This window comes from Amblyomma americanum, chromosome 11, assembly GCF_052857255.1.
Source record: "Amblyomma americanum isolate KBUSLIRL-KWMA chromosome 11, ASM5285725v1, whole genome shotgun sequence".
In the NCBI taxonomy this organism is placed as follows: Eukaryota; Metazoa; Arthropoda; class Arachnida; order Ixodida; family Ixodidae; genus Amblyomma; species Amblyomma americanum.
In genome coordinates, this window is record NC_135507.1 from 34,102,236 (window position 1) to 34,118,072 (window position 15,837).

Consider the following 15,837-nt stretch of genomic DNA (forward strand, 5'->3'; position numbering starts at 1 on the left):
TTTTCTTCCCTATGAACATGTTTAAGTATTATCCTACTAGTAATCTTACTTCTGTAATACCTAAGCTGACTTTTCCTGAAGTCTGGACAACCTGAACAAAGGCTATCATGATGTTGATCATTCAGAGACACCAATGAAATTTTTGAATATTTGTTCAATTTTTCTGATTTCCTAAGGCCGTCGGCACTGGTCGGCTTGAGTTAGGCAACCATTCTATAAGCCATTTTACTGCAAGTAGGAAGCGTAGTTCGTCACTGTCAACATGTTCGCGCAGCATACTGCACTGTGTAGCTTTCTTGCAATTACGGGTGAAAATATTCCCAAGTAACGCCTTATTCTTTACTGGCGGTGAACTGATGACGCTAGCTGATGCTGTGTCATCATGCGCTTCAAAGTGGAAGCTCCGTCCATGCATTCACACATGCAGTAAATCCGAAGAAGGAATAGAATATATTTTCTTTTAATGCATAGTACTATCCATCTAGATGTCGAGGCAAGCACTGTCATTGCCCAGTGGCCTTAGGCATTGGCGCAAGGACGGCAATGTATGTGCATGGGCTGTAGACTTTCGACTAAAACGGATGGGTGATTGGTGGCTTAAATGTAGGGTAGTGATCTATGGATAGAAGTTCGGGATTCAAAGCGGGCACAACCTAATTGCAACAGGAATCTCTAAACAAAAATTATTATTTTGAAGATAGTAGCTTTTGAGACGATCGGAACAGATCAGAAGGTTTATACTGATCGGCAAAAGAATATTTAAAAATATCCTCTGGCCTGGCGGCACCCGCTACCAGCCTGTTTTAAAGTCTAGGCGGTCATTCATCCATCTCACCGAGTCCGTACCACTGCGCCATATATAGAGAAAAAAACTAAGGAGGGTGCGTCCTGCGTTAACCTTGAAGCCTAGACAAAAAAAAGTGAAAGGCAAAGAGTTGGTCCCCCATGGGATCACACCATATAACAGGGTGCGGTGATATCTATCACCACTGCGCACGCGCATCCGTAGACGTCGCCGCCGCCATGAGGCGCGCGCACCAGAACATACGAAACCAAAACATTAGGGACTGACACGGAGAGCGAAAAACCGGGGGAGAGAATGGCTTCATGAGCATTTGGTTTGCTAAGGCCGTGACGTCATGACATCACGCTCTCTCCTGAGTTTTTTCCCTCCATGCACTCCGCCCCCCTATCTACACAAACCATCCTTTCCAGTCTGGTTGCATCCTACAAGAAAGCTGGGCTTCGTTGATCATGACCTCCCTTCTCTTGTGTAAAACTGACTCAGGCGAGCTGGATCAGCGTGAAGTTGAAGAAAAGAAAACCCAAGAAGTTGCCACGTTCAAGGCAGGCGGCATGCATAGTTCTCGCCACGGTGCTCCTGGTCCTGGCCGTCGCTGTGGCTGTGGCGGTGTACTACCGCTACTCTCCACTGTCGGGTGGCCAGCGTTTCGGAGCCGACGACCACGGGGTCTGCGCCTCGGCCGATTGCAAGCTGCACGCTTCGTTCTTCCGGAGAAGACTCGACACCCGGATCGACCCGTGCGCAGACTTGGACGCCTATGTCTGCTCGCTGTGGTCGCCCGCCAGTGGATTGGCTCGGGACCTCGTCGAAGAGATGGCGCTGTCCTGGACGCTGAAGGCAGCGCGGTTCCTGACGAAGGAGACGAGCGGTGGCCGTTATGACGCCAATGGCTCCTTTGCGCATGACCAGGTGAGTCATCCCTTAGAGACTTATTTTAGGCAGTCTCTAGACTGTCTGCAGACGTTTGCCTACGAAGTCAATAGACTTCATAAAAACAAATCATTTTGACTACCTTATAGACAATACAAATTCCATAGACAGTCTATAGACTGTCCACAGACGCTTTTTTTATAAGTTAGTAGACTTTTTATAGACAAACCTTATAGACTACCTTATATGCTATACAAATCCCATAGACAGTCTATAGACAACCTATAGATTTATGGCCATATACTTTTAGTAGAATTTTGTCTACAGGAAGTTTACAGAAGAAGACAAGACGAAGACAAGTCGCATACGAAGACCAGTCGTCTTGTTGAAATGTTGGCAAGCACCCCGAGGCTTTCCCTTCCTTGTCCACTTTGTGATTAATGATGGACAAAATGATTTTTGAGCGGGAAAGACTTTATGAGCGCAATTTTTTTCATATATAGTAAGATTTCACTATAACATTCAACATATCTGCAGGTCTGCCGTTGGCAGGCTTGTATTTTTTCCCTGTTAACGTTTGCCAAAAGGTTCCGCATATGTTTTCTACGGCAGTCTTAACTGCTAGATGCGAGCGATGGACCCGAAAGACGCGGGTTCGATTACCGGCCGCGGCGGTCGAATTTCGACAGGCGAAATTCAAGGGGCCCGCGTACTGTGCGATGTCAGTGCACGTCAAAATATCCCAGGTGGTCAAAATTTCCGGAGCCCTTCACTGCGGCGTCCCTCATAGGCTGAGTCGCTTTGGAACGTGAAACCCGCACAAACCAAACGAAACATTAAGAAAAATTTCCCTACATATCGAATGAACGGACCATTACCTTCAATATTTCTACACAAACTATCGTACAATTTTCTAATTTTCGAAATTTTTGTCCGAGAATGTTGGACATGTTCAGCGTACTGTCGTGTGCATAATAATAATTGGTTTTTTGGGGAAAGTAAATGGCGCAGTATCTGTCTCATATATCTTTGGACACCTGAACCGCGCCGTAAGGGAAGGGTTAAGGAGGGAGTGAAAGAAGAAAGGAAGAGAGAGGTGCCGTAGTGGAGGGCTCCGGAATAATTTCGACCACCTGGGGATCTTTAACGTGCACTGACATCGCACAGCTCACGGGCGCCTTAGCGTTTTTCCTCCATAAAAAACGCAGCCGTGTTGAGTGAAACGCGAGTTTGTGTCTTCTTTCTCACCTTCGTCACCAGGACGAGGATGTGAGCCCCGGTCGCAGAGCCGCGGCTGCGTTCGTCCAAAAGTGCATAGCGCAGAAGGACGACGACGCAGAAAGCCTGCGCATGGTGCGCCGCTTCGCGGCGTCCATCGGCATCCCGTGGCCTTACGACGAGTCGGCGACGAGGCACAGTGCCCACCCGTTCGCGGTGCTAGCCAAGCTGGACGTGCTTTGGGGACTCGAGCTGTGGTCTCAGGCAAGCGAACTTCCTAAGCGGCTCTGCCAATGGACGCGTTTTCAAACGAAAAGCTTCATTACGCTAGGTAAAGCAGACTTCGGGTAGGCAGCACAGCGACTTTGAACGTCCTTCAGCCCAACCAAGGATAGCCGTGTATGACCAATGTGGTACAGTTATGGTGTCTAACCCCTGACCCTTACCTTGACCCATGATCTTCAGTTGACCTTTGGCATTGGGTGACCTTTGGGTTGACCTTTGACGTTAAGAACATTCCATGGGGTAATGTGAAGTCACGCGGAGGGTAACCATGTGTGCAGAAGCTTTTCGCTTAATTGCAGGGTTAGCCAAGTTAACCCACTCCGAATTTTTTTGAACACCTTGCAGCCTTTCTGAGGAGCGCAAGAAAATTCGAGTTCTACGAGAAAATTTTCTCAGAACGAATGAATTCGAGCGCAAAATGCTAAGGCCGGAAAAAAGAAATGCAGCGCAATTGCTCCCCTACAGAGTTTTACGTCTAAGAATTAACATGCAGAAAACCAAGTAATGTTCCACAGTCTATAGCAAGGAAACTGCAGTTAACAATCGGCAGCGAGGCGCCGGAAGTAGTAAGGGAATACGTGTACTTGGGGCAGGTAGTGACCGCTGATCCAGTTCACGAGACGGAAATAACTACAAGGATAATAACGATGTGATATGGATCATGAATGGCAGTTTACCAGCATCTCTCAAGAGAAAAGTGTACTCTCAAGAGAAAAGTGTACAACAGCTGTATCTTAACGGTACTCACTCACGGGTCAGAAACGTGGAGGCTAACAAAAGGGTTCAGCTCAGGTTAAGGACAACGCAGCGAGCTACTTAAAGAAAAATGATAGGTGTATCGTTATGAGACCGGAAGCGCACAGAGCGGGTGAGGGAACAAACGCGGGTTAATGACATCATAGTCGAAATCAGGAGGAATAAATGGGCTTGGGCAGGGCACGTCATGTGAAGGCAAGATAACCGCTGGTCCTTAAGGGTAACGGAGTGGATTCCAAGAGAAAGTAAGCGTAGCAGGAGGCGGCAGAAAGTTAGGTGGGCGGTCGAGATTAGGAAGTTTGCGTGCATATAGGTTGGGCTTCATTAAAACTTCCTGTTGGGCGAGCTGGTTGTTCATCTTGATCTCGAAATGTTCTTTTGCGCAAATAAAACGTGTGTCGTTTTATTTGCGCAAAAGAACATTTATAGGTTGGGCGCAGCTTTCAAAGGACATGGTTAAATGGAGAGACATGGGAGAGGTCTTAGCCCTGCACTGGGTATAGTCAGGCTGGTGATGATGATGAGAGTTTGTCTTGGTCTCTATGCTGCAGACGGTCGTGTTGAAGAACAATGGCGGGAAGGCTAACCCGCCGATGCTGGTGATTCGCAAGACGGGAATGGCTGCCGCCTGGCTGGACTTTGTGGACCTCCTCGACAAGAACGGAGGTCGACGGGCATACTACAAGGAGATTCAAAGGTACGTTGCGCCATTGTTGCCTGGCATACCCAACGATTCTGGGCAAAAACATTTTTGAACGGGAAAAAGTTTTTGGTGTGCACTTTTTTCATACATTAAAAAATTTCACCTTAAGAATCAGTATATCCGCAGATCTCGCTTCTGTAGGCTTGAATGTTTTCGCTATTAACGCTTTTGCTATCGTCAAAAGCGTTCGCCGTTGGTTTTCTATGGCAGTCTTGATTGCACGATGCGATTGATGGAAACACTATAAAAGAAAGATTTTGCTACGTATCAGAAGAATGGACTATTATATTTAATATTTTTATGCCAGTACCTTAGAGTTTCTCAATATTCAAAATTTTATTTGAGAACGTCGGACATGAATAAGCTAGTAATCACTCATTGTAACGCATCCCTTGCAGTTAATCTAGTCATCATTGTCATCATCAGCCTGACTAAGCCCACTGCAGGAGAAAGGCATCTCCCATGTCTCTCCAATTAACCCTGTCCTTTGCCAGCTGCGCCCACCCCATGCCTGCAAACTTCCTAATCTCATCCGCCCACCTAACTGTCTGTCGCCCCCTGCTACCGTTGCCTTCTCTTGGAATCCACTCCGTTACCCTTAAGGACCAGCAGTTATCTTGCCTTCGCATTACATGTCCTGCCCAAGTTCATTTCTTCCTCTTGATTTCGGCTAGGATATCATTAACTCGCGTTTGTTCCCTCGGATTAGTTAATCTAGTATCTCAGGTCTACTCCACATCGTGGGACTCCCTTAAATACACCGGAATAGCCGAAGGCTTCCTGTGAGAAAGGGTACTAATAGCGGAGGTCCTATGAAAAAAAATTGATAGGGCTTTAACGTAGTTAAAACGAGTAGACGCGCGAAAGCACCACAGGATTGTAGGGTATGATAAATATACAAATACCATGCAGGCTGTACGGGCTACCGATGCCGAGCGAGGCGATTATGACCGCACACCTCGTCCTGGAACGGGCGGTCTTGACCACTCTTGCGGCCAGCGTCAACGAGACCGGCCGCGAAGCCGTCTACACGACGGTCGCTCGTCTCGAGTCCCTCTTCAGCAACCTGAACGGCTACCCGCTTTCCAGAACCATACTGTCCGTCTTCAAGTCCTCGGGAATCGTCGCACAAAGCGGCGTCTACATCACCGACCGCCACTTCCTGGCCGCCACGGACTGGCTCCTGGGCAAGTTCAGCAGGCGACAGCTCCTGGAGCACGTCGCCTGGTGGTTCGCCCAGATATGCGTGGTGATGGCATCGCGCAAGGCGAGGATGCTGGTCATGAGTAGCGAGGACGGCTCGCGAATGCTGAAGACGTCTCGATGCCTCGAAACGGCCGCAGCCTGGTTCGGCCCGGCGCTGTACTACATGAGCGACGCGGAGGATTTCGCGGCGAAGCGAAGAGAAGGCGTGGACAGGTTCCTCCGAGGTCTGACCGCGCAAACGCAGAGGGCACTGGCGACGACCACGTGGGTAGACGAGCATACGAGGCGCGTCATGGAGCAAAGGCTTCGCGACCTCAGAGTAGTGGCCTGGATGGAGCAGCTGGAGAGCAGTGGTGGCCCGCCTCAAGATCAGAGTTGGGGATCGTTCTCCAACTACTGGTATGATCCCAAAAAGGTATGGCCATATCTGTTGCAAATGTTGAGATTGACCCAAGTGATGAGAACGCGGAACACAAGGAAAACGATGTTCATTGTTTGGCGTTCTTAAAGAAAATGGCGTAAAAAATTGACGCTGGCCCACAGATGGAACCATACCAACTAGTTGAGAAGAATGCCATTTGTGAATAAACGTAACAGCCGATCTACGGAGGCGCAGAATCACAAGGGGGGCGGCGTATTTGATTCCTTACTCTCTTCGTTCATCTCTGTAGCGCCGTTTTCTTTTGATTGACTAATAACAAAGACAGCGAGCTGCTGTGTTACTTTACTTTGGCATTCGTTGTCTGTTCCGTGCTACATGTGCTCTGCAAAATCATCATCGCCACCATCATCTGCCTCACTGCACCCACTGTAGGGTAAAGGCTTTACCATGTCTTTCCAATTAACCCTTTCTATTGCCAGCTGCGGCCACCTTATCCCCGCAAACTTCTTAATCTCATCCGCCCATCTAACCTTCTGCCGCCCCCTGCTACGCTAGCTTTCTCTTGGAATCCACTCCGTTGCCCTTAAGGACCAGCGGTTATCTTGCCTTCGAATTATGTGCGCTGCCCAAGCCCATTTCTTCCTTTCGATATCGACTAGGATGTCATTAACCCGCGTTTGTTTCCTCACGCACTCTGCGCGCTTCCGGTACCTTAACGTAGCACCTATCCGTTTTTGGTCCATAACTCTCTGCGTTTTCCTTAACTTGAGCTCAACCCTTTTCGTTAGCCTCCAAGTTTCTGCCCTTTGGCCACTCAGACTGTCAGTAAGATACAGTTGTACTCTACAATCTCTCCATTACTACTGAGCTTGCGTCTACAGGAGAACTTGTATGTTCGACATTCTCGCTCAAAGATTCTGAACTTTGCAATATTGTAAAATACTCTTGTGTAAATATTGAAGGTGATGGTACATTCTTCTGACGTGTAGCAAAATATTTCTTTTGAACTGTTTCCATCCATCGCATAGAACAGTTAAGACGTCCATTGAAAACAAATGGGGAACGCTTTCGACGATAGCAAAAACGGTAATAGAAAAAAAAGAAGCAAGACTGACGTTGGGTGATGTGGGGATCTATTGACTTTTACAGTGAAATATTACACTATATGACAAAAATAGCGTTCATAAACGGTTTCCCGCTTAAGTATGCTTTTTCCCAGAATTGTGTATGATTTTGAACGGAAGCGGCTCAAAGTAAATGAAGATTATCCTGATAACCGATTTAACAGTTAACATGGCCTGAATGACAGTGGCGTGACGAGAACTGAGTATTCGAATGTGCGTGGCATTACACGGCTTGCGCGTGACGAAACCGTGGAGCAGGAATTCCTGGAGAACTGGATCGCGGCAGCCGGGCACCGACTGCGGGAGAAGGGCGCGGCTGGGCTCCTGCATGAAGATAAGTACTGGCTTGCCTCGCCGTACCAGGGAGTGCTGTACGCATACCTGACGAACCTGGTGAAGGTCTCCCATGCTGCTCTCTCAGGGCCTCTGTTCTACGCCCAGAAGGAGGCGGGGGTGCTTCGTGCCGCCAGCTTCGGAGGCCTGGCCACAGCCTTCCTCGACGCAGCGCTCAGGATGTTCGACCTCCGCGTGAGTAAAGCTCTAAGCACGCGTTTAGCGAAGAGGTTCTACAAGTTAAATGGGCTCTGAAAGGGGCTCTAATAAACTTATGGTATGCCTGGGATACTAAAACACGCCTCTTCACGAGTATTGTCCAGGAAGGATTTTTTAATGCGTATTGTAAACACAGAGCTATCTGTGGTCATAATATTAATAATAATTGGTTCTTGGGGAAAGGAAATGGCACAGTATCTGTCACACATATCAGCGGACACCTGAACCGTGCCGTAAGGGAAGGGATAAAGGAGGAAGTGAAATAAGAAAGGAAAAAAAGAGGTGCCGTAGTGGAGGGCTCCGGAATAATTTCCACCACCTGGGGCTTTCTGGTCAAAGTTTGAATTTCAGCGTTTTCGCGCATTTCCCTTTCCTCTGGTCACATCTTGCACGCTGGAAGGTCTGCGCTCCTTCGCCGGCCCCTTCTCCGAAGGAGAGCTTCCTGACCCGCCGGAGATAAGCGGCTTATTGGCCGCGGCCAGGGTAGCTTCCCGACGTCTGACAGGATCTAACGAATAGCCACCTCTCAACATGTGTACGTATAGATGCGAGCGACGGAGGATGGTGCGAGCATGAAAAAGTCGCCGGGAAGGGCTCGCCAACTTCGACGCGTGATTGTGGGTCGTTTGCTGCGTGCAGAAGTGTATTATTTGGCTCAGGTGTTCATGACACAATGTAGTGATTGAGCGAGTTTATGTCCTCTCCTCGGAAGGTGTCACAAAGCCCCTTTAAGCCGCGAGGCTATGGCCATAGCTGTTGGAACGGGCATTAGCATATACCGGGCACCCCTGCTGAATTTAACCGCGATGTTGAAGAACACTGATAGAGACGGGTGCAACCAATTGAGTACTGTAAGTATTTCCTGTACTTAATGCACTAAACGTGCTGGATGTATTTCTAAAGCCAGCTGATACTTCATAGAGTGTTTTGCTATAAGGTGTTTTGCATATGTGGCCATAAAGACTGCTGGCAGGTTTTCAACATCATGGTGGACCACAACATGGTTGCCATCTGCCGTAGGCTTCGGACAAGAAACATAAGTGAAATTGTGGATTGGGGGTTTTATTTCCGACGCACCTAATAATCTAAAAATAACGGGCACTCCAGATAAATATAAGCAAGATTTAAAACAGACTGAGTAATGTTCAAAGTCGCACGGCCTAGTCAACAGGATATTATCGTTTTAAAATTTAACGATTACTAAATTATAATTAGGCACCTTTCAAAACTCTGGTTTAGGCCGCCGCAATGGCTCAGTGGTTATGCTGCTCGGCTGCTGACCCGAAAGACACGTGTTCGATTGTGGCGGTCGATATTCAATGGAGGCGAAATTCTAGAGGCCCGTGTACTGTGCGATGTCAGTGCACGGTAAAGAACCCCGGGTGGTCGAAATTTCTGGAGGCCTTCACTACGGCGTCCCTCATAGCCCGAGTCGCTTTGGGACGCTAAAGCCCCCATAAACTTGAGCCATGAAACACTGGTCTAAGTATTGAAGTGTGAATTCGGAAGTCGTAGATTTCTTTCAAGAACAGCCACCTGGAATGTTTGCGCCAGGGTACCATTTATGTAGATATATTTTACCAGTCTGAAATAAAGCCTGCAAAAAAAAAAAACTACCGGGTAACAGTGGTGCTTTTTCAACTTCACAAGCCGCATCTCCAAGAACAAAATTAGATTTTCACTGGGACGCTGTCCGGGGTGGGGCTTCGCCTGTGCTTTGTACTTGCGATTGAGATATGCACCAGCAGATGTCAGTGGTAGGTTTCGCATTTCGCGGGCTTATTTAAAGGCCGCTAAATAAAGCTGTGGGAATGGTACTCTGGGGAAAACATTCCATCAAGTTGTTTCGCAGGACAATCTTCAAATCCTTGACTGACACTTTGTTTGTGCAGGTAGTATGTTCAAGGCTATATATCTATTCTTTGATAATTAATTAAAGAATAAAAATATATGCTGTAAATGAGATCAAGCGGCTGTTGGCCAAGCGACCAGGCGAAGCTGATCTGTTCGCTCCTTCGCGGGTTCGCAACCATGGCGCGGCTTACGTGGCAGTATTTATTTAATTTTTTCACCCTCATGTTCACGGACGACGAAGGATTCTTGGATGGCTATGACCCCGTGAAGTAGTGCTTTCACACCAAAAGCATTTTTTCCGTACTAAATTATGAATTCCTTCTTGAATTTAATTTTTGGGTAAACGAGTTTTCCAGACTTCTCATTAAGTCTAAAGGAAGCTGCCCTGAACTTATAGATAATCTTAACTGTTTTTTGGTGAAAGGAAATGGCGCAGTATCTGTCTCGCATCTCGGCGGACACCTGAACCACGCCGTAAGAGATGGCAAGTATCTGTGTCACTTCTCGGCGGACACCTGAACCGCGCCGTAAGGGAAGGGATAAAGGAGGGAGTGAAAGAAGAAAGGAAGAAAGAGGTGCCGTGAAAAAATAGATAAATTTCGATTCTTGGGTGGTTACTTCCAGATTACAGAATTCGCGGCCAGGAAATTGTAGTCCCGAATTCAGCAACCTGAACTTACCCATCCAAACTTTCATGTCCCTGCTGCATTAAAATACGGTGCGTTTCCCGCAATAACTGTAGCGCACTTGGTACACGCAGGGAATCCGAATAGAAGGAGGCCAGCCCAGGTCTTGGATGAGTCCATTCGCCGAGCAGCAGCTTTACAAGAGGCTCAGGTGCAGCAGTGTCAACGGCGAAAATCTGCTCCAGGTGGCCAGCCTGCGCGTCGCCTGGGACGCCTATAAGAACGACTCAGGGTGGGGCGCCGTAGACTTGGCTGAGGCGTTCATAACCTAATATGCGTAGTCTGCAAGGCATTGCCTAGGCAGAGCCTTCACGTGTCAGGCTAGTTAGTCTATTATACATATTTCATGAATAATCTTCACCTGTTAGGCATCGTGAAAGCGTAGTGTTCACAAGTTAGGCATCTGTTAGTAATCGCAAATGCATACTCTTCACCTGTTAGGCATCGTTAAGGCCTCTTCTTTACCTGTTAGGCATCGTTAAAGGGGTCATGACATGGTCGTTCTTCATATTCCATTTTTGTGCTTCAGTAACTAATACAAGAGCTTATGATTCAGTTTCCGAAATTTGGCTGCCCTGGACGTGCTCTATATTCCAAAAAATGCGATCGAAATTGAGAACGGGAAACTCCTCCCACCGGCTGTGACCGCCAAATTGAATGCTGTTGTGACGTCACCAGGGCATACACGGAGCAATGTTGTCTGCTTAATTGCTCTCGTTGCTGCAATGTGCGCAGCGAGGTCTCTTGTTCCTTATACTTCCGCGGGCGAGCGAAGTAGCAGTCGTCTCCCATATATGAGTGACTGGTGCCGCTAAAGCGTTGATAATAGTAACGCAGTTATTCTTCGGTATAGGTATAGGGCCCGGTTACACTAGGCCGATAGGACGGCGATCGGTTGGCTGGTCGGTGTGCAAATGCCATCGCAGACACACTGGTCTGTCAAGCTAGACCGACGACGACGCCAGCACGACCAACGACCCCGTATCGCAGTAGTGTAAAGAGTGAACTAAGTGGGAACTGGCAGAGTGTGGTGGGGGACTAGTTGGTGGTGGTAGTGGTTTTATTAAAAATAATAGTAAAAAGGAAGGAAAAGATTTTTGCTAGCCCCGGCATCTGCCATCGATATTGAAGCACCTGAGCTGGGGCAGCGGAAATAAAGGACAGCAGGCAGAATGGAGAAATGAAATGAAAGAGGTGAGGGGACAGGAATAGAGGACAGGGGGAGAGGGGGACTAGTTGGTATGACATTCTATGAAATTAAGACCTTTAAAACTTATTGGTCCTAAACATGCTAGCCATGGCGACAGACGCGATGTGCGTGCACCAGCGAAGATGTGCTTTCACTCGGTGCCTGCGCATAGGACCTATCGCCGAGGCAATATAGCGACACGGGCAGAAAACGCCGCACGACGGTTCCGCTCGTCCCTCGTCGCCTGGGCTTGTGCGGCCGAGCGACAGCTTCACGCCGGGTGGATAGACGGCCCTAAAAACTGCGTTTGTGTTCCTTATCCGTATAGAAAAAAGCGAAACGAGCGGCTGCATTTCATATCTTCACACTGTCTTACTAATCAGCGGGAAACTCTTGCCAGATGCTTGAATTTCGGCCGACGGGGGACCGGCGGCCCTTTTCGTGACGAGGCCTAGCGATTATGCAAAATTCGTGTGTGCGATTTCGGTGATTGCGGAGAGCGAATTCGCAGGTTTTAGCGCCTTAAAATAGCTGTCGAGCGTAGTTTTGGCCACAGTGCCCTCAAAGCGAAGACTGCCTACATCGCAGGGCGCGAATACAATAAGGGGGAAGTGCCGATATGTGACCAGGTCTGCACAGCATGTGCTGAAGGCAGCCACCAGCAGCCGTCGGCGTCGACTGTGGACAACAAATCTGGTTGTTTTCATTAATTCAAGTAATGTCCGAACATATTTTTAGCTAGAGCTCATTAAAATCACTGATGACATAAGAAAAAGCAGATACAATGAGCGGGAAGCGGCGGTCCTACGCGAAGCGTTTCTCAATCAGGCGATATAGCATCAGCGGCGCTTATTGCAGTGTTATTATAGTTTGTAAATGAGTAAAACTACAATTTGTGAGCAATACTACGTAATATTGAAGATAATGAGAGCCCACCTTGCGTTTTATGCCAAGCAAACGAGCAGTACTCTTTGCGCACAGCTATGTAAACAACCCCAGCGCGGGGCTACAGTTGTATGATCGTCGCATTCCTAGGCCACAATGGGCACGCAGAGTAAACGCTAAATGATGTAGTATTAATTTCAAGCACTCATTTAGACGGCGACGACTATTCTTCGGTGCGGGCAGTGAAAGTATTCGAGTCGCGTAGGGTTTTGCAAGCGGCTAGCTTGGTTCCTGCAAAAGGGTTCTATACGAGCCGAAGGGAATGTATGTTTGACTTACAAATGCACACATGTAGCGGGGAAGTCGTCTCATTCGGCACTTTTCTCTGCTCCTTTCGTGCCTCAAGGCTACTCTAGTGCCACCATGTGATTAGTTTAATTATCGAGCCGATGAATAGCGGAGAAGAAATTGGTAGCCAGCTATAAAACGCCGCCGCTTTCACGGCGCACATCGGCGAATGCATGCACGGCACCTGCCGCTTTTCACATACGGGAGCACTTGACTGCTCAAAAGAAACCACACTCATAACACAAAAATAACATGTTTATGAGAGCAAAAAATTAGGCAGGGGTCCATCGATTTCTGTTTCCTCAACAATCAGAAAAGGGATGCCACGAGCAAGTCCGCTTTTTTAAGGATCACTCAGGTCGCGTACTAAGCTGACGACGCGGGGTGGGTATGCCCCTCAGACGTCAGCGATCAGATGTTGCCAGACCAGCAAGCAGTTCGCAGAAGAAACGGAAAAAATTCGTATTCAAAATATTTAACGCACAGAATCAACTTAAACTTGGGGGAATTTTAATTTAACAGGTTGAGAATTAAATGCGATAAGCAGGGTATGCGTGAAAATAGGCTGTCATGGCCCCTTTAAGGACTGGTTTTCACCTGTTAGGCATCGTAAAAGCTAGTTTTCACCTGTTAGGCATCTTTGAGGCGTAGTCTTCACCTGTTAGGCATCGTAAATGTGTAGTCTTCATGTGTTACGCATCGTTAAGGTGTCTTCATCTCTCTGGCATCTGTTTGGCATCGTTTAGGCGTAGCCTTCACCTGTTCGCCATTTGCTACGCACAGTTCAGCCATTTCATCCGGGGTCATGAGCTTTGCGTCCTTCTCTTGGCACGTGCAGTTTTTGAAGGAACACTGAAAAAATCGGAAAAATACGTTCGCCTATATTTAGTTAGTACTAACGTTCTATCGCGAACAGGTTGATTTCACTGAATACAGAAATTTTGTTATTTCACAAAGTGTGTAATCTATGAAATACAGGTATCACGGCAACCTAAAGGTTTTGAAAACTGCATGGCATTGATTTTTTGGTGCTGATCTCTGAGGCTAGTCTACATCGCCATTCACTCAACGATCACTGGTACTTTTTCGTTATGTACAGCCTCCGTCAAAAGTATACAGCCCAAGAGGTTTGCTTGTAAGCTGTTTAGCGGGGCTCACTAGAAAATCTAGCAGTAGAAAGCTTGGGAAGATTGAGGACTCGAAGCCATTTATCATTCTAGGGATTACAGTCGTTGAGTACGCATAATCATGCACTCTGAAGTCCTCGCAAGCAAACCCCTTGAGCTGTATACTTGTGATGGGGGCTGTACGTCAAGAATTTGTATAGAAATGCAGGACAGAAATGTTCCAGTTTCAACTCCACCTATCAAAGCAAGAAATTCGAATTTTGTTGCCAAAGGAAAGTCAACCGTTCCAAAAAAAAGTTCATAACATTTTTGATAGGAACTGTGTATGCAGTTACCACGTTCCTTTAAACGATAGGAACCAGCAATGTTGGCTTATTTACTTCGACTCACGCGTTCCTGCAGTGACTTGACGTCGGGCGATCAGCTGGGCATATTGGACTGGTCAGGCAGGCTTCAGCTCTACACGCCTGACCAGATTTTTTTCCTCACCTACTGCCTCCGCTTCTGCAACACAGGCATCAGCTGCGGCGCTGCAGTGCGCAGTCTCCCCTACTTCGGGACGGCCTTCGGCTGCGGCAAGCGCCTCACTGACGAAGACAAGAAGAACCAGTGCCGCTTCTTCCCATAGTTTCGTTTTAGCTGCTCAACTGCTTATGGAGCCCAGAGCTAACTCATTATCTGACATAATTTATGCATCAATGAAGTGTGGGCCATGAACTTACCGACAATGAACCTTGCCAACATATAGATGCCTCCGAACGACATGCTTCGTGGGTAATGACCTTTATATTTGTGCTTGGCACATAGTTGCTCTAAGTTGGCGCTGGACGTCGATATGAAGCGGGAACGGCGAGTGCAAAAGCGCGGCATTCTTCCCCTTTTACTTTTTAGTCACAACCACCATGCATTTCGTGTGTGATTACTGAACGTTTAACGGTTTTAAGGAAAACTTGTGTCAACAGAGCGCTATGAAAATAGAAACGCATCAGTTACGAACGATAGTGGCAGCTTGACTGCATGCAGGAAATTTGCAGCCAAAATTTTTGTTTAGAAATGTTTAGTTGCTCTCTGTTCTCGAGTTTTGTTCTCTGATTTATTTGGAATTTTGTACGTGCAAGCAGTAAAACGTTCTCGGCAATATATGTTTCGCGGGTCTGAAAAGGGGTAATATATAAATTTGGTTTGGGGTAGTGCTCTCACCTTGCCTGCGCCGAGTTGCAAAATGAATGGTGTCATATGCTGTGTAAACGTTGCGCCGCCAATAATATATAACAGCTCTAACGGTGCAACCTGAGTGTTTGTTGCTGGGTCTTGCCTAATTTTTTCAAATGTATACTAAACCACTGTTGAAAGACTATCAGTTTCACAAAACCAGAAAATATTTTACGAGGAGGCAAGCTTTTTGTTTTCACTTGTCTACAGTGTGTAAATAAAGACTGCAACGTCGTAAGTACCTAACGTGTTGTGAGTTATCGCGCAGTCTACTAGATACCTCCGCGCACTGAAAAATCCGCGCAAACGCCAGACGAGAGAATTTATTTCCAGCTTGGCCCAAGAGGCACCATACTTGCGTAAATCTGGAGAAAAGTAACAAAGTGGCCGTGGCTCAACTCAGCCGAGCCAGGATATACAGAGCGAGAGCTCTGGTAAGCATGGTGAGACACTGTTTAGCTTTGGTTCACCTTTATTGTTTGAAGACTTCAGCGAGAGCAAATCACGTGGTGCATGACGTGCCACAAGTACAAGCGCGAGCGTCCAGGGCGGCGGTTGGCGCAGCTGCGGACGTGGCTGCCAAGCGCAAGAGCCTATCACGTGACACATCACATGACAACTGGCGAATAGGTGCG

The 15,837-nt window shown here is 47.6% G+C and overlaps 1 protein-coding gene across 1 annotated transcript; it reads left to right on the top strand.

Moving 5' to 3' along the window:
• Nucleotides 1-485: 485 nt before the first annotated feature.
• LOC144109549 (uncharacterized) lies at nt 486-14,618 on the top strand. The gene is made up of 8 exons (XM_077642373.1): nt 486-545; nt 1,289-1,714; nt 2,936-3,157; nt 4,486-4,631; nt 5,550-6,258; nt 7,608-7,877; nt 10,516-10,673; nt 14,393-14,618. Exons 1-8 carry the CDS (start codon nt 486-488, stop codon nt 14,616-14,618), a joined length of 2,217 nt encoding a protein of 738 aa, XP_077498499.1.
• The last annotated feature ends 1,219 nt before the right edge of the window (nt 14,619-15,837 follow it).

Excerpts from the sequence above, each read along its gene's own strand:
- LOC144109549 (XM_077642373.1), top strand. The coding sequence starts at position 486 with ATGTCGAGGCAAGCACTGTCATTGCCCAGTGGCCTTAGGCATTGGCGC. Across the intron at positions 3,158-4,485 it reads GACTCGAGCTGTGGTCTCAG|ACGGTCGTGTTGAAGAACAA; the intron begins GCAAGCGAACTT and ends TCTATGCTGCAG. Across the intron at positions 6,259-7,607 it reads ACTGGTATGATCCCAAAAAG|GAATTCCTGGAGAACTGGAT; the intron begins GTATGGCCATAT and ends ACCGTGGAGCAG.